Genomic DNA, 18,306 nt, shown 5'->3' on the forward strand with positions numbered 1-18,306 from the left:
GCAATCCAAGTGTGCTGAGGAGAGCCATGACCAGCCCATGGATAGCTGCTGGGACTGCTGGGTGGTTCCTGGGTTCCCTGGATGGTTCCTGGGACCTCTGGGTGGTTCAAGTGGTCCCTGGATGGCTCCTGGGACACCTGGATGTTTCCTGGCACCCCTTCTCCTCACCCTGCCCTTGGGGCGCAGGATTTCACAACCTCTCCTTCCTCCAATCCCCCACCTCCTGTGTGAGGCTCGGGTGGGAGGTGGGATAATTTTGGGGGTGTAATGGGGGGATCCCTGGGGATCACAGGGGGATCACTGAGGGGTGCAGGGGAATCACTGAGGGGTGTAGGGGGAAGCGATAGGGGGGCACAGAGATGATCACTGAGGGGTCTCTGGGGGATCATTGGAAGTTTCAGGAGGGATCACTGAGGGATCTCAGGGGGATCACTAGGGCACAAGTGGATTCACTGTGAAGGCACTTAAAGGGTATCACTGGGAGTTTCAGGGGGATCATGGAGGGTCTCTGGGGGATCACTGGAGGTTTCAGGAGGGATCATTCAGATCAGGGATCATTCAGGAGGTTTCAGGGGGATCATTGGGGCACAGGTGGGTTCACTGTGAAGGCACTTAGAGGGTATCACTGAGGGTTTCAGGGTTATCACTGAGGGTCTCAGTGGAATCACTGGAGGTTTCAGGAGGGATCACTGAGGGATCTCAGGGGAATCACTGAGGGTCTCTGGGAAATCACTGGTGCACCGGCGGGATCACTGTGGAGGCATTTATGGGGGATCACTGGGGATTTCGGCGGGATCACTGGAAGTTTGAGGGGGATCACTGAGGTCTCAGCAGGATCACAGCGCGGGTGCAGAGCACAGCCCCACACCCCAACCCGGATGGCTGCGCGGCTCCAGCTCCGTGAGGGCCGTGGCGGCGGCTCCGTGAGGGCCGTGAGGCGGAGCCAGGCCGGGCCCGCCCAGCTCCGTCACTGCCGGGCTCGCCATGGCGTCCGGGCCCGCGGGCCGCGCCGCTGAGGAGCCGCCGCCGGAGCCGCCCGCCGAGCAGAAGCCGCCGCCGCTGCCGCCCGCGCAGGAGGAGTTCTCCTTCCTGCCGCTCGTCCACGACATCATCAAATGGTAACGGCGGGCACGGCCAGCGCCGCCCCCCGCCCCGCCGGGAGCCGCGGCCCTGCCGCAGCCGCGCCGCTCGGACGAGGCTGCCTCACTCACACCGGAGCTCTCGGGGTCTGCGTGAGGAGCGGGGCTAAGGGGCTCTCGCCGGTGATGTTCTCCCAGTCATCCCCGGGCATGCTCTGGGTAGGGAGTGAGGCAATGGGATGCACCCTCTAGTGATGCTCACCCGGCTCCCAGCATCTCCCGGATGCTCTGGATGGGGAGTAAGGCAGTGGGGTTTCCTCTAAGTTGTTTTTTCATCCTTAGCATCCTCACAGTGCCTTGAACAGGGAGCTGAGCTATTGGATCCTCCCTCAAGTGATGCTCTCCCATCCCTCACTTCCCCGGGATGCCCTGAAGAGGTAGCAGGGTAATGAAGTCACCCTTCTAGTGATGCTCTCCATCTTCCCAGCATCTCCTTTGCCCTTTTTATCTCAGTTGGAGTTCCTGGGAAGAGTTGGAGGGAGCTGGCACAGCCCCAAGCACATCTGCACTCTGAGTCCTACCTGGGTGGTGTCAGGGTCACCTGAGCAGTGCAGGTGCTCCCATGGCCCAGGTACACTGCCCCACCAGTAACCCCAGAGCAGGAGCACTGTGTGTCCGCTGGGTTATTGCTCCAGAGAACTCTACTCTTTGGCTGATAACAGCCTCAGGAAGTACAGGCAGTGCGTCAGGAATGCAGCCCATTTCTGGGAAGTTGTAAAAAGGGGGATGGCTTCCTCGGTGGGACATACACTGTTCTCTTCCCAGCTCAAGATAAGCACTGTACAGCTGAAAGGTACAAGAGTCCTGAGAACGGATGTGTTTCTGGGTCAGGATAATCCCTCCAGAGATGCCCATCTGAATTCCCAGAAAGGGGATGTGTCAGCCATGGAAATCCATCCAGGCAGGCTCTGTGCTCTCACCTGGGCAGGGTGAGGCAGTGGGCATGGGAAGCATGAACTGCTTTCTTCCTGCCCTCTCTCTGTGCGCCGATTGAGGAGCAGATTTGTGTCCTGCTGATGTTTCACTTGGAGCAAACATGTCTGAAAGGTGAGGGATGTTGATCCTTAATGGCTCTGCAGCCCAAGCAGCCCAGTCCATGGGAATGAATACCTCTAACACGCCAGTCCAGAATGGGCATGAGAACACAAACTGTAATTTCACCCAGTTTCCCCATTGTGCTCGCTGTAGGCCATCAAGTTGCCCCCTGACCTTGATTCTCTCTGATCTGTGCAGACACAGACTGAGGCTAAATCCCCTGCCAGGTGTGTGCATGCCCATCACCAGAGTGGGCAGTAGCCACGGGCTGAGACCTCCCAGGCTGTGATGTGTCACTGATCAGGTTGTAGTGACTCACAGGTGACAGTCCCAGGGATATCTTGTGCCCTGTCCCACCGAGCCACCCACTCCTGCTGCCCAGCTGCCTCCCTTGGCTGCCTGTGTGGCATTTCCTGGGCAGCTCATGTGGCAGAAAGGTGGCACCAGGGCGGCCAGCGGTGGGATGCTGTGCCTCCTGTCCCTGACAGATGGCAAACGGGCTGTCCTCTAACTCTGCCTCGAGTGGCAGAGCCCAGCCCCGCTGTTCTGACACTGACTCACTGTGAGGACACATCTCCAAGGTGACTCTGTGCTCCGGAGCGAGGATGTATCGCGTAGATTTGCTGACATTCAAGGCTGGGTGCTGCTTCCTGTTTGGGTCTGGAGAAGGTTTTCCTAAGCAGAGTCTGCTGATGTTTTCAGCCTTGCACAGTCAGTGGCATCACTGCTGAGGTCCCTGTGTGTGGCTCTGCCAATGGTGGGTTGTGCTGGTGTGGTGAAGGACACTGTGCCTGAGGGCAGCTTTTGTGCCCACTGTATCAGCACAGGCTGTGTTGAATTCTGTGTTAGTGCAGGCAGCTGCAGGCTCTTCCCACACTCTCTCACTCCCACCTCTCCATGAATTGCTTTGGTGGCTTGAAAACTACCCATCAGGAAGAAAAAACCCCACCAACCCTGAAATATTTACCCCTTTGCATCAACCAGGCAACAGGCAGCTGTCAGTTCTCTTTGAGTGGGGAAGGGGATGGGATGTGGGGGGGACACCCCTGTCAAAGCCAGCCTGCAGCTGTGGTGGATGACAGTGTCACCCCCTCCTTCCCCAGATGTGCCATGGGGTTGGTTATGTGTCTGTTTCTGTATTTTTCCACTGCCAACCTGGCCCTGAGTGCCTGCATAATGGGGAGACATTATAGTACCAGCTGCAGTTTTATTTAGAAGGGAATAATGAATATTTTGTTCCAACAGGCTTTTGAAACAAGCGGCCGCCATCTGCTTAAAAGTTTTGCTCTCAGCCATGTCACGATTCCCCAAAGTTATAATCGAGCACCTCTCTGCCCTGGTCATGCCAAGCAGATTTATTTTTAGGCCTGGCTATTGAACAGGCTCCCAGTTTTTCAAAGACCATTAGAATCCTGCTCTCCCTGTTAACAGGCAGCCTGGAAGCGGGGACTTGCTTTTGCCTGGAATCAGTGAAACTTCTTGCTGGTGCTAACAAAGCTGAGTCAGATACTAATGAGGGTTCAAGGGCAGACACTGCCTCAGACAACACTGAGCCTTGAAAAGCACAGAGCTGGCTGCAGAGCCAATTCTGCTGCTCTTGAAAAAAACACCCCAAACCAACCCAAAAAAAACCCCTGCTGCTTCTCTTTTATTAAGTATTAATCCCCAGAGACTCATTTTAAAGCTCCCAAGTACCATTTTCTCTGCCTTTGGACACTCTCTGACACTTTTGGGAACAGTTTCTGTTTTCTGCTGTCGAGCTGTTTGGCTGCATTGATTTTTTTTGTATTATAGCAGCAACAGGTCACGGGTGAGACCGAGATCTTTTTTTCCAGGTGACTACACACAACACATATGCAATCTTACCTTCCCCAAAGAGAGGTACAGGAGTTCAGAGGGAGAATTTAGCTTCCTCCAGGGTGATGTTTGAAAGTTGCAGAGCAGCTCCTAACCTGATTAATGCATCCTGAGGTGACTGGATCGTGTGCTGGAAATTTGCAGGATACCAGGCTGCCCCATAGCTACCCAGTGTATATCCATATGTGTCATTTTATTGGGATAGGTGAATCAGGAGTGTGTACCTAGATACCAAGAGCAATTTTCCCAGTGAATTCCAATTTAAACCCTGGTTGTATTGGAAATTACAGCGTTTTCAATAGGAGAATTCACAGTGTCTCGATTTTCTCTCCTCTGCAGCATGGACAAGGACAGCCAGGATGTTCACCAGGTACTGAATGAGCTCAAGAACAAGTTCCAGGAGATGAGGAAGCTGATCAGCTCCATGCCTGGCATCGGGGTGAGCCCAGAGCAGCAGCAGCAGCAGCTGCAGAACCTGCGGGAGCAGGTCCGGACCAAGAACGAGCTGCTGCAGAAGTACAAGAGCCTTTGCATGTTTGAAATCCCCAAGGAGTAGGAAAGACACAGCTCCACTCTCCGGGTCTGAGATACCTCCTGTGCAGGCTGATCAGGGTGGCAGAAGCTGGCATTTCTTTCTGTAGGTTTTGTGGTTGCAGGGCTGTGGCATTGTGCCTGTGTGGACCTGGGTGTGTGACACTGGGCCAGGACACCGTGTGCTCTCCTGGGACAATGGCAGCAGCACCTTCCCTTGATCAGCTGCAGGACTGTGCACTTCTATATCCCATCTCCTGTTTTCTCTCAGGGTGGGGTTCTTCTTTTTTGCATTTAAACAAGCAGCAGACATTTTGTGTTCTCCTCACTAAGGGTCAAAGTACCTGCTGGTGAAAAAGGGGCATTTCTGCAATTTTTTTTTTTTTACTTAAAAATGGCCAAACATCAAAAGGGAACATAAGAGGGAAGCATGAACTGTTTGGCCCTGCTCCTGGAAAGAGTCTCTGGTACACTTTCCATTCCCTGTGTGTTGGAAGAGGAATGATTACTTCAGTTACTTCTGTATTTCTCTTTTCAAACAATCGGTGGTTGTGTCTGAGATGAGTCAAATAAAGATTTATAAGTTCCAAACTGCCCTTGTTGTGTGTTCACTGAGTGGATGTGGGTGGAGCAGGGGCAGGATGTTGGCAGCACATGGGATCCTGGGCCCAGCTCCAATGACTTTCCCTCTTAAAACAGAGGAAGGGCAAGAATCAAAACAAAGGGCATAAATGATCAAAGCTTTTAGTTATTCCATATAAAGTCAGGCTCAACAGGACAGGTAAGTTCCACATCCAGGGGCTTCCCACAACCACAAACATTTGAGCAGCTGGAACAGGTAATTCTGCCCAGTGGGATGTTTGCACTCACCTGTAGCTCAGAGATTTACTCTGTACCCACTGAGATACTGTACTAGTACTTTCTTTGGGAAAGGTGCCAGTGTGTAAACTCTGAGTAAAGCAGAACACCGAGATAAACAAAGCACAATGTACACATTTTTTTATTACTGAAATTGCCTTTCCACCAGCCATTGCTTGTCTCAGCTCAATAAATTCCTGTGTCTCATGCCTGGACGATGTTTTCCATTCTTTTGCCAGTTGCTGTTCCTGTGAAATCAGGCATAGGCAGAGCTGGAAGAAACAACTTGTTGCCAAAGAAATGTCTGGCACTTAGCTCAGGAGCAAGTTAACTCTGTAAACTTGAATCCAAGTTTCAAGTGAAACTGAGAGGGTTTGCTTGGAGATGGTTTCCTTTGCAGCCTCACTCCCCCACCCTTGTTTTGTGGTTTCAATATGATTTTTTTTTTTTTTGCCATTAATATGTACTAAACACAAATTTGTGCTGCTGCATGAGGGGGAAGCGGAGGTTAAAAATGAGCTTTCTTTGAAAAGTGCTCCCGTTTCCCTTTCACTTCTAGCAATGATTACTGCACCTTGTTATTGGGAAGAGATTAAAAACCATCAGATGTAAAGGTGACCTTTCGAGCAAAGTACTTCCTTTACTCATATTGCAGAGTAAAAACAATATCCCAGCTGGGGTGCCAATGAATCAGTCTGTGTTGACATCATTAAAGCGTGCTTAGTTAATCGGCAGAGAGCATGAAACACAATCAGCTCTTTGGAAGGGAGTGATGTCAGTGTGCTGGGTGACTGCAGGCAGTGACACGGGGCTGCCAGCACCGTCACTCTCGGCGTAGTGCAGTGAGGAAAGAGAGCTGGCTCAGTGACCCCTGGCAGTGAGCAGCTCCCTGCCTGGCAAAACCCGGCAGAGCCTTGCAGAGGCGGGAACCTTTGCTCTGGGAGTCGGGGAAAATGGGGCAATACAGGGCTGGTTTTGTCACCTCGCAGCTCAGGCCTTTTGCTGAGCAGGCTTTGCTGTGGGATAGGGCAAGGAAGTAAAGGCAAACCCACAGGGTGTAATTTTTAAAAAGATTTTATTAATTTGTAGAAAAAATAAAACATCAAGTTTCACCCACGGTAGAAACACTTGAAGATTTTTTTTTTGTTCATGTCAATGACAAACAATAGCTACATAAAGTGCCTATTATATTATTTTGTAAAACCCTTCCCGCCCCCCCCACCCTTCCCCAAATCTTGCAAATCAAACAAGACAAATGTAAACAAGAGTCAGTTTTTTGGTCCATTGGGGCTGTAACTCTGCAATGTCTTTGCAACAGCTTAGGAGTGTCTTCTGCATGTTTTGTAGACACAGATGAACACACAACACGGAGCCAGAGTCCGTGCACAGTTTCTCAAGTTGGAAAAAAAAAAAATAAAACAAGAACCAACCCCAAAGCCCCAGGCAGATGCTGGCCAGGCCCCTGCCCTCCCTTGTGAAGGCAGCGCCTGAGGCTGGGTGGTTTGGGAGGGAAAGAAACACCAAGATCTGTGCCCTCCACACTCACCCTCCCACCTGGCTGCCCAGCAGCTCGCCCTTTCCCTGTCTGTCTGCCCAGAGGAGGAGGCTGTTGCCAGTGACATCCCCTCCTGCCCTCCAAAGCCTCCCCCTTCGCGTCCCTCGCTCCCAAAATGCGCCCCCGGGGAGGGAGATGATGAAAGCGGGAGGAGGGAGGCTGGGGGAGAGGCGACGCCCTCTCTGCCCGGCTGGGCACCTGCCCAAAGTCAGTTCGGAAACGAGCATCTTTCCCCCCTCCTTTCCTCCTTTCCTTCCTTCCTTCCTTCATTCCTTCCTTCTTTGCCGTGGCGAGCGGGGGCTCCTAGCTGATCACGCAGCGATCCTTCTCCTTGCCGTGCCCGCCGCCGATGGCTTTCTCGCGGATGTACATGAGGTCGCTGTGCACGCTGGGCCGCCGGGCGAAGGGGGCCACGATGCCGTACGCCTCCTCCGAGCCGCCCTCCTTCAGCAGCTTTTTGCCTTTCAGCGCCTTCTTGTGCAGGATGTCGCAGTACTGGACCGAGACCTTGCGGTGCAGGTCGGGGCTCATCTCGCTGGGCAGCTTGGCCATGGCGAAGAGCGCCTGGAACATCTGGTCCAGGCTGCTGTTCCTCTTGGCCGAGATCTCGAAGTAGGCACATTTTTTGGGGTCCCCTCCCACCAGCTGCTCGATCTCCCGGGGCTGCACCTCCCGGTAAAAGTCCCGGTCGCCCTTGTTGCCGCAGATGACCAGGGGCACCTCGATGTTCTCCTTGGTTTTGTTCTTCAGGCACGACTTGGTCTCCAGGATTTGCTGCTTCAGGCGCTGCACCTCCTCAAAGGAGTCTCGGTTGTCCAGGCTGAACACGAGGATGAAAACGTCTCCTGGGGACAAAGAGGGAACATGAGATGGTTGCAGGGATGGGGACACAGAGAGACCACTCCCGAGCCAAATACAGGCTTGGAGAAAGAAGGACCAGGCAGCACCAAGAAGAGCTGCCCAACCACTTGAACCCACAAAACTGTACCTTCCCTCCTCCCAGGACTGCAAAACCATCCCCAAACTGAGCAGGAATCTGCCAGAGGGACCTCCTGACAAGTACCTGTGAGGATGGACAGGCGGCGCATGGCTGGGAAGGGGTGGTTGCCCGAAGTGTCCAGGATGTCGAGCTGGTAGACCTCACCACGGATGCTGTAGAACTTGCGGTGGAAGTCCTCGATGGTGGGCGTGTACTGCTCCTCGAATCGGCCGGTGAGGAAGCGGGAGACGATGGCCGTCTTGCCCACCTTGGAGGAGCCCAGGATGACCATGCGGTAGCAGTTCTTGGCGGGGATGCTCAGCTCGGCCTCGCTGGGACACATCTTCTTGATCATCGCTGCCAGTTTCATTGACGCCGGCAAAAGTGCAGCTTGCGCCGAGAAGGAGACGAGGAGAAGGAGGAAGGCGCTGCCTGCCCGGCTGCTCAGCCCCTCTTCCCTCTCAGGAAGGGTCGGTGTGAGCTCTGCACGGCGGCCGCCGCGTTATATGGAGCCGGCAGCGCCCGCCCCTCGGCGCGTCACGGCCCGGGGCGGCGGCGGCTGAGTCAGCGCCCGGCTCCGCGCCCGGCCCGGCCCGCGCCCCCCGCCGGGCTCCGGGCTCCGGGCTGCGCGCCCCGCTCCGTTCGCGGCCCCGATCGCGCTCCTGGGGCTCGGTTGCCCGGTCCCGTTCCCAGCCCGCCTGGGGCTCCGGGTGCTTGGCAGCCCCGTCCCGTTCGCAGCCCCGTTCGCGCTCGCGCTGCTGCGCAACCCGGTCCCGTTCTCATCCCGCTTCGCACTCCCGGGGGTGCACAGACCCCGTTCCCATGCCGGTTCGCACTCCGGGGGTTGTGCAGACAGATCCCGTCCCCATCCCGGTTTGCTGTCCCGGAGATTTACAGCCCTGTCCCCTTCCCATCCCGGTTTGCGCTCTCGGGGATTTACAGCCCGATCCCGTTCGCAGCCCGGTTGGAACTCTGGTTCTTCGAACTCCCGCTCGCACTCCCGGTCCCTTTCACAGTCCCGTTTGCAAACAGATCTCTGAATCTCAGTACGGGGTCTCTGTGCTTTGTACCCGTCCCGTTCTCAGCCCGGTGCGGGCTCCCGGCTCCCCGCAGCCGGCTCGGGGCTCCCGGGGCTCGGGGAGTGGGGCGACCCCGAACTTCAGGAACCGGGGGCGGGGGGCGCAGAGGGTCTCACGCCACTCTCTGCCGTGATTTTGCTCCGGTTTACACTTGCCCGGTGCAAATGCCGGAAAAACGGGAGAAAAGACCCCTTTCGGTGCGAGCTCCGGTGCGCGGGGCCGGGAGCAGAGAGAAGTCTCGGTCCCAGCGGGGGCTGCAACGCGGGCTGGGGGCTGCGCGGTGACACCACGACAAAAGCCCTTAGGACGGCGGCTTCCCTTGACCCCGACCTCGACTCTGATTCAGGTCCCGGTCCCGGTCCCGGTCCCAATCCCGGTCCCGGTGCCGGGCGCCGAGCGGTGCCGCTGCAGCGCCGGTTCTGCCCGCTAGGGGACAGGCGAGAGTCCGGCCGGCGGCAGCGCGGGCAGGGCCGGGAATGGGAATGGGAATGGGAACGGGAATGGGAACGGGAACGGGAACGGGAAATGGGAATGGGAATGGGAATGGGAATGGGAACGGGAATGGGAATGGGAACGGGAACGGGAAATGGGAATGGGAATGGGAACGGGAACGGGAAATGGGAATGGGAACGGGAAATGGAAATGGGAATGGGAATGGGAACGGGAATGGGAATGGGAACGGGAACGGGAATGGGAATGGGAACGGGAACGGGAAATGGGAATGGGAATGGGAACGGGAAATGGGAATGGGAACGGGAATGGGAAATGGGAATGGGAATGGGAATGGGAACGGGAATGGGAATGGGAACGGGAACGGGAAATGGGAATGGGAATGGGAACGGGAATGGGAATGGGAACGGGAATGGGAACGGGAATGGGAACGGGAACGGGAAATGGGAATGGGAACGGGAATGGGAATGGGGAATGGGAATGGGAATGGGAATGGGGAATGGGGAATGGGAGTGGTGCTGTACTGGGGGAACAGGGAATGGTCAGCCTGGGGAATAGAAGGTACCAGGGAGACCTTAAAATCCCTTCCAGTGCCTAAAGGTGCTCCCAGAGAGATGGAGAGGGACTTTGGACAAGGGATGGAGGGACAGGACAAGGGGAAGTGGCTTCATGCTGACACATGGCAGAATTAGATGGGATATTGGGAAGAAATTGTTCCCTCTGAGGGTGGTGAGGCTCTGGAATAGGCTGCCCACAGTGGCTGCACCCATTGCTGGAAGTGTCCAAGGCCAGGTAGGACATGACTTGGAGCAATCTTGTTTAGCAGAAGGTGCCCTTGCCCATGGCAGGGGGTGGTACAAGATGAGCTTTAAGGTCCCTTCCAACCCAGCCAGTTCTATGATAAAAATAAAATAATAATAATTTTAAAAATATATATTAGGAAAACCCACTTTAAAAAAAAAAAAGTCTTAGCAAAAGGTGATGCTTTGATAAGGTTCAGAGCAGCAGAAGCCTCACCTATAACACAGAGAGGAACCTCAGGGGCAGCCAGAACACACAGACTGGGGCAGAGCAGTGCCTTTCATCAGCACCACTTGGGAAATGGATGGTGCTGAACTTCTCATCTCCCCTGAGTGTGGTGTCGCCCTTGGATATTAATTTAAACACCCTCAGAAGGCTTATGAAGGGATTGTGGCTGTCTGGAAGGGAGCAGCAGCTCAAACAGCCCCTGATGTCTCTGCCTGCAGGGAAACATCCTGCCCGGAGGCACAAGGACACTTGGAGGAGAGAAAGTGGGACAGTTTCCTGTGTTTATTCATCTGCGTGTGAGACAGCCAAGAAGTTTAACAGCTGAACACAAAGCCCAAATGTATCATCCCAAATAACAAAAAGATCATTTAATTGAAGCAGTTGATGGAAAACAACGGGGGGAATAGGAAGTGGCAACCTCTGGAGGACAGACAAATCGAATCTCCCGATCAGCATTTATTGCTGGCCGTACAACTATTAATAGATTCAGGAACAGGTAAAAATAGCCTGCTTGAAACCTGCTCCTGGCTGACAGGGAAAAAAAATAATCCATTTGCTCCTTCTAAAGAGTTCTTTGGGCAGAGCATGCCAGGAGACGGATGTGCACTGGGATCCTGGGGGCTCGGTGGGGTGGGAGCAGAGCCAGGGAGCCCCTGACAGCAAGGATGGGGTGTGAGGGGCCTGGGGTGGGTGGAGAGGAGCTGCTGGTGCTGGGAGCTCTCAGAGAGGAGGTTGTGGGCACTGTCTGTGCCCTCCCAGAGCTCAGCTCCGCGTGGAGTCACGCAGAGCCCGAGCAGGGAGCATCACACAGCATCAGCTGAAACTCATCTCCTGTAGGAGCAAAGCCCATTTGCTGGGAGCCGCTGCCAGTGATTGATGATAAAGGATCCACCTTGCTGCAAGGCAAAGCCTTCCCACAGTTATGACTCTTTTACAAATCACCACCTATTTCTGACCTGACTGCAAATAGCCCAAGGCTTAAAGTAGAGGCAGGCAAAAGGGCATTTCCCCCACGGCTGCCAGAGTTCGTCCCTGCTATTTGTGGGATGCTTTGCTCCTTGGCTGGTTTTGGAGGATAGAATCTCTTTGATGCAGCAGCTCAGCACAGCCAGAGCCACAGGCAGGATGCTCTGCACGAACCCCAGCGACACCTTTAACAGAATCACCTCCAGCACAGATCAATCCTTGTTTTCTTGCTATTTCCCTATTTTCACCCTCCTCGGTTTACCAGCCACCTGCCAACCAGCAAAACCCACCCTGTGTCCGTGAGCGAGTGGCTGAGGGAAGGGAATTCCACGAAAGTCACACAAACATCCCAGCGACAGAACACGAGGCTCCCCAGGGCCTGCCTTGGACGAGCTGTGCAGCAGCAGCAGAACAGAGCTCGGAGCAGCAGCACCACGGCAGAAATGTGGGAAGCAAAATGTTCCAGGAAGCAGGAGCAGCACCACCGGGGTGCCCAGCACAGGCACAGGCGAGCGGGGGATACTCGGAAAAGGACAATTACATCAGAACATGAGTTGGGTTTCTGAGCGTGCTGCGGAGCTGGGAAGGATCATCCCCCCGGGGCTGGGCTGGCCTGGGTTCATGGCTGGGTCCAGAGCAGGGGAACAGGGCTGGGAGAGCCATTGGTGTCCTTGTGCAGCTGTGTTAGACACAGAGAGGGGCACATCCCACATCAGCTCCTTCACATCCCACCGATCATCCCCACTGCAGCAGCTCACAGCATTCCCAGCCTCTGGAGCAGCCACGCACATGGAGCCAAGCCCAGCTCTCCTGGCTCCCCAATTCCTGCTTTTCTCACATGGAGCCAAGCCCAGCTCTCCTGGCTCCCCAATTCCTGCTTTTCCCCCCAGGGTTGTCCTGGTTCCTGCTTTTCTCCCCCAGGACTGTGCTTTGGACAATGCTGCTCTCCCTGGGGCTGCACAGCAAGCTGCTGTCCAGCTCCTCTCCCTGCTCCCAAAGAACCCGTGTGGGCTCTGCATTCCCAGCAGCTGCTGCTGGACACCAGGGACTTGTGGGACCCCCAATCCTGCCCTGGCTGCTCCCCCGGGGTGGGAGAGGAGGCGATGGCCAGAGGAAGAGGGGAGCAGCTGGGGAGGGAAGGGAAGGGAGGCTTGAGCCACAGTTCTTGCTTGTCCCCCTGAGGAAAAGCATCTGATTAAATCAAGATGCAGAATCCAGGGTTGCTATTCATCCCCTATATTATTAGCTTGTCTCATTTTATTAAATCTCTTTAAGGCTTTTCAGAAGAAGCACGTAATTCCCAAAATATAATTTTTCCCAGATGAGATATGATGCAGAAGCTGCTCCTTCTCTGGGGAATGGGGGGGGGGGCTTTATTTGTTTCCCTCCCCCCACCCACTGCTTCCTCAGCAACACTTTTCATGTCTCTTGATTCCTTTTAGCACTTGGGATTTGATTAACAGAGAATCTGAAAGCCTGAGATGTCTCAAATCCCCAGTTCCTGGAGTTACCCAGGCAAGGAGTGCCAAGAGGTCTCTTGAGACACCATCCCAGTGCTCAGCTTGGTGCAGCTCTGAGCCAGGAGCACCTGGAAGCCCCCTGCTCCCAGTTTCCACCTCCTTTCATCCCATCCTCCTGCCCACAGGTCATGCAACATCCTGCCAGCATGAGCAAAGGTGTCTCCATGTCCTGGACGTGTCCCCAAACTCCAGCACCTCCCGCTCCCTTCCATAGGGCAGAGTTTCCTTCAGCTCCTCTGGGATTAGGGAGAAATGTCCCCTGTCGCCAGAGACAGGGATGAGCTGGGGTTGGGACACAGGGCACAGGGAGAGGGGGGCTCGGTGACCCCAGGGGAGGCATTGCTGGATTTCAGGAAGGGTCCCGTGGGGATGGGGATGGGGATGGTTGGCAGGGCTGGCAGGACAGAATGAGAGCCCAGGAGGAGGCAGGAGCGGGTGGGCAGTGCCAGGCAAGATCTGACCAAGGCAAGGACAGCAGGGCTGAGGGTTCAGAGCTGGGGATATTTCCTGTCAGGTCCCACAGCAGCTCCTGAGGGATGGAAGGGCTGTGCAGGGATGCAGAGTTGGGATTTGGGGAACTAAACTGGACAAAGGCTGAGCTGTGGCCAAATCCAGGACCCTCGAGGCTCCCTTGAGGCAGAGCCTGGCCCTGACATCCTGCCAGGACTCTGAGCCCTCCTGCAGCCCTGGCTGGGAAAGGAGCTGTGCTCCATAAACAGCTCCTCCCGAGGAAAATGCACCATGGAAAAAGCAGCACATTCCTGCCATTCTTCTCCTTTGAAACGGGACCCGAGGAGGATGCGGCTCACCGGGCTGTCTGGGGCGGCTTTTGAGAGTGAAAATTAAAGCAAACAGCGCTGGTCACTTGTCCTGTGCCCCATGGCAGGAGCTCCGTGCGTAAGGGCCCCCGGAGGGAGGGTGGAAATGGGCTGGAAATGGGCTGGATGGAGCCTCCCCCAGCCTGTCCTGATGCCTGGGGCAGGCACAGTGCCCATGGGGCGCTGCTGATGCTCTCCAGCACTGGGGAAATCTCACATATTTCCCCAGACACCAGTGACACCTGTATCCCAGATGCCTGAGCATGCCGCTGCCAGCTCCAACCCATCCCGAGCAGCTCATCCTGGGATGCCCATCCTGCCCATGGCATTTCTTTGGGCCCAGCACTGGGGCTTCCCACATGGGAACAGTTTCCCACTAGGGCTTTTTCCCAAATTGCTTTGTGAGCAATTAAAACCCAAATTGTTTTCCCTACACAGCAGGGACAGAACAGACGGGTTTACTCCCAAAAGAATAAATGATGCGAAGATAAATTCTGTCACGTCCCCTTTATTGGGGATCCCTTAATCCACTTTCTCTGGATTAAGGGATCCCCAATAAAGCAGTGCCCGAACTGCCCCCAAAGCTGAAAGCTCATCTTTGCTTTTACATCAAATCCCAACCACTGGCAAAAAAGCCAAGGTTCTGCTTTAGGGCTGGGATGGGTTTGGGAGCCCTCAGCAGAGCCCTGAGCCCCTCAGTTCCAGCCAAGGTGCGCACTCAGCAGGCAGGAGCAGGGTGGGAATGGAGAATTCCCGGTGCTGCCAATGCCACACGTGCCACCCTGATTGCACCATGTGTTTATCTGTGTTTGTTTGCCACCGTGTTTATCCTGTGTGTGAGGGCTGATGGCTGTCCCTGCCCTGGGCAGGGCAGAGCAGCTTCCCTGGGCAGAGCAAACACGGGGTTACAGGCGGTCACAGTGGAGAGAATGGCCTTTGGGAATGTGGGAATGTGCTCCTGCTCCCTGTGAGCCTTTGGGAATGTGGGAATGTGCTCCTGCTCCCTGTGAGCCTTTGGGAATGTGGGAATGTGTTCCTGCTCCCTGTGAGCCTTTGGGAATGTGGGAATGTGTCCCTGCTCCCTGTGAGCCTTTGGGAATGTGGGAATGTGTCCCTGCTCCTGGATGTCACCACCACCAGGGAAAGCACTGCAGGATGCAGCCTCCACCTCCCAAATTGCTCCTGCAGGAAGCATTCTGTGAGTGTGGAGCTGGCCCCACATCCCCATTGCTGGGGTGTTTATTGCAGAGATGATCCTCCCATCCCAAGGAATTGCCAGGTGCAGTTCCATGGAAGGGAGATGTGTGTGGGAGAGCCACTGGAACATCCACGCAGAGAAAACCTCCACGAGGGTGGGCACAGAGGTTGTGTGGTGAGGCAGCACAGAGCAGTGACCTGGCTGACCCAGCTGTCCCTGCCAGCTAGGAGTTGAGATTTAACTCGTTTCTCCTTTCCTGGTGTGTTTGCTCTGGAGAAATATCCCAAACTTCAAAGCAAGTGTTATCTGTGGCGTCAGCACACGGCATCACGTGAAGCAATCCCCAAGGCTGCAAACAACCTCCCTGCCAAGCCCCAGAGGGCCCAGAGAGCCCCATCCTCGATTTTGAAGGCACGAAAATGGCCCCATGACCCCATTTCCAGAGACCCCATTTGGTCCCTGATGTCCCTGCAGAGCTGGGGCTGCATCCAGCTGCTCCTGGGGCTCCCACAGGGCAGGTCTGTCCTCTGGGAGCAGCAGGACTCACCTTCTGACCCTGGCCACACATCCACCCCTGCATCCGTGCAGGATGTGCCCCAGCTGCAGCCAGGATGAGGGGACAGAGCTGTGACACCACTTTGTGCTCAGCCTGAAGGTTTCACCCCCTCCCTGTGCAATCTCCAATTCTTGGAAATATTGGGCAATTGGAGAGGAATCACTTTTTTTTTTACTTATAACCAAGGAGAGTCCCGTAATTCCTTGTTGTTAAATACCATAAAACAATATAAATAATAATAATGGTGTCTCTGTGCTTCCCTCCCTGCAGCACAGCAACACCTGGGGCTGGCCCTGGCCAAGGCCACCCCCTGCCCCAGGGAGAAAGGTGGGCTCAGACCCCATGAGATGGGGCTGGAACATCAACTCCCAGCTTCTCACCTTCAGGGAACAGAGCTGGTGCCTCTAAAACATCAAACTCAACTTTATGGCAGCCAGAACCAGCTGTGTGAAGGCAGAGATGTTTAATCTGTGCTGGCTGCTGTGGGAAGAGCTGCTTAAACCAGGGATGTGTCTGGCACAAATCCCCAAAAAACCTCTTGTGTTGGCAATCAGATGAAGGGAGAAGGAGCCTGTGCAGCCGCCCCAGCAGCAAATCCTGTGCTCATGGGGTGCTGTGGGCACGGCATGGGAGCAGCTCCACCACTGGGGTTCATGGTGACAGACACACCATTTAGGAGGCTGGCATTGGCTGGGGAGGGGAATGGAACCACTGGGGTCCCTTCTGGCCTTGCAGGAGGGACTGGGAAAGGCACACATGGTCCCCAGACTGGGAATGAGACAGCACAAATGCAGCCCTAGCTGTGTTCTCATTAGGAATAATTCTTCCCGTATGAGCACGTGCTTCTTCAGCAAATACTGATTTCACTTATCAACAAATCCAAGTTTATTGACATCAGAGACTTTGAGCCAGGACTGGCAACTCTGACATAAATTGTCTGAATAATGCAATGTATCCTCTCCTCAATGGTTGCTATGGGTACTGGGCCGGTTTAGCCTCCCTCTACAAACATTAGCTGTGAAGGGAATGTGGAAACTTATCTAAAAATAAAATACTATGCCCAAATCTTTGAGAGGAAGGTGGTTGAGATGGCAATAAAAAAATAAATCTCTGTGTAATGGTTCTGAAGTGATGAAACACAAACACAGCATTTGTGAGAGCCCTTCCGCAGGAAATGGAGGCCGCACTGAAAAGAGAGCAACACTTTAATTCTGCTGAGCAATGCCTGCAGGGTGGGTGAATTACAACGTGGAAAAGCAGAGGGAAATGGAACCGTTTAGTGGAGGTGACACTGAGAGGAGGGAGCACCCTCTGAGGAGGGGACAGTGGTGCTGAGATGTGGTGCCACATTCCAGTGCCCCACAGGAGCCAGCAGCAGCTCAGCTCCCTTCTCCAGCACCTGCTCCTTTGGCATTTACAGTTTATTTCTCAAACTGTTCTGGGAATCTGTGAAAACAGAGCCTGGGGCTGGAGCATCGCCTCTGGAAGCTTTCTGTTCAAGGCAGGGTTCAGCACTGGACAGTTTTGGGGCAGGCGGGTGGCAGGAGCAGAGGAGCACATCCAAACCTGGCTGCTGCACGGTGTGGAAGGCAGAAACAAACTTTTCCTTCTCTTCCCTCCCTCCCACTGCCCCTGCAAGACCATGGAAAACAGCTGGAAGGCACTGGGTGGTGGGAAAGGCAGCAGGACCCAGGGAAAAGGAGGGGCTGGGGCATCAACCTGGCCTGGGTGGGATAGCTGTGAAATGCAGACAGGGATTGACTCTTCCCCTGGGTCCTCTCCATGCTGGGGCTTCCCCACAGGACAGCTGCTATCCCTCCATGTCCCTGGGCTGTGCTTTAGGTCATACATTCACATTCCTGTGCTTTTCAGTCACTTTTCTCAGAGCCTTTGCAATAGTGTGGAGACCCTGCACGGGTGGGAAACTGCAGCTCCGGATGGGGAGGCTCCTTTCCCAAAAAAGAAGGGGTTGGTTTTTGGGTTTGCAGCAGGTTTTGCTGTTGTTGAGCTCACAGCAGTTCCTTCCTCATCTGTGTTTGAATCCTCAGGGGCTCCTGATCTCTCTCCACTGCTGGACCTGAGCTCTGTCTGCTTCTCGTGGCTCTCACGCTGCACCTTCAGATGATCTTCAGGACCAGCTGCAGCTGCTGCTTCCATTTGCTCACAGCTCACTCAGGAAAGGCCCCTGGTGCTTCCATCATTGCTCTGCTTTCCCTCCAGTCCAAAGGGAATTGCTTTTCGCCTGCAGATCTCCAGTAATCGATGTGGGAGAGGAGGTGGGGAGGTCCCACCCTGTGGAACTGCCAGGAGAGCATCAGGAGCTGCAGAGACCTGGACAGAGCCCTGGGACAGGGACCTCCATCTCCCATGGCTGTGGCAAGGAGCTGCCACCACGCTCAGGCTGTTCCTCTGGTCACTTCCAGTGCTGCAGGGAGCTCAGCTGGCTCATTAAGGGTTGCTGGGTTAATTAGTAGGATACATCTCAGTAGGAAAATGGGCAAATTGGACAGTGTGGGGACCAGACAGGAACAGGTACCCCAGAGAGTGCCCTGCAAAAGACAAAGGGACAAGAGTCCATTGGGGACCTCAGTGGTGCCACAGCAGCTCTGTCACAGCCACAGAGCTGTCAGAACCTCAGCAGTGCCCTGGGATTGTCCCAGCTCCCCAAAAACCAGCAGGGAAATGCACTGAGGGCTCCAAGGTGGCAATGAACCCCCAGGAAAGGAGCCTGGACAG

The 18,306-nt window shown here is 54.9% G+C and overlaps 3 protein-coding genes across 5 annotated transcripts in view; 1 reads left to right on the top strand and 2 right to left on the bottom strand.

The window, feature by feature from the left end:
- Window positions 1-982: 982 nt before the first annotated feature.
- MED9 (mediator complex subunit 9) lies at window positions 983-5,153 on the top strand. The gene is made up of 2 exons (XM_058816219.1): window positions 983-1,118; window positions 4,371-5,153. Exons 1-2 carry the CDS (start codon window positions 985-987, stop codon window positions 4,585-4,587), a joined length of 351 nt encoding a protein of 116 aa, XP_058672202.1. The 5' UTR covers window positions 983-984; the 3' UTR covers window positions 4,588-5,153.
- A 1,500-nt stretch (window positions 5,154-6,653) lies between these two features.
- Window positions 6,654-8,402, bottom strand: RASD1 (ras related dexamethasone induced 1). 2 transcript variants are annotated; one of them, XM_058816162.1, is made up of 2 exons: window positions 8,039-8,402; window positions 6,654-7,749 (listed from the first exon to the last, which is right to left on the bottom strand). In XM_058816162.1, exons 1-2 carry the CDS (start codon window positions 8,322-8,324, stop codon window positions 7,184-7,186), a joined length of 852 nt encoding a protein of 283 aa, XP_058672145.1. In that variant the 5' UTR covers window positions 8,325-8,402; the 3' UTR covers window positions 6,654-7,183. The 2 variants fall into 2 exon arrangements, with proteins under 2 accessions (XP_058672145.1, XP_058672144.1); XM_058816161.1 differs by having other exon boundaries at window positions 6,654-7,820.
- Window positions 8,403-16,437: 8,035 nt separating this feature from the next.
- Window positions 16,438-18,306, bottom strand: part of PEMT (phosphatidylethanolamine N-methyltransferase) — a 41,947-nt gene continuing 40,078 nt past the window's right edge. For both annotated transcript variants that reach the window (XM_058816022.1, XM_058816019.1), the window contains exon 8: window positions 16,438-18,119. The gene's annotated coding sequence lies outside the window, so the exon portion shown is untranslated. The remainder of the gene's footprint in view (window positions 18,120-18,306) is intronic.

Source organism: Ammospiza caudacuta, chromosome 17, assembly GCF_027887145.1.
Source record: "Ammospiza caudacuta isolate bAmmCau1 chromosome 17, bAmmCau1.pri, whole genome shotgun sequence".
NCBI lineage: Eukaryota > Metazoa > Chordata > Aves > Passeriformes > Passerellidae > Ammospiza > Ammospiza caudacuta.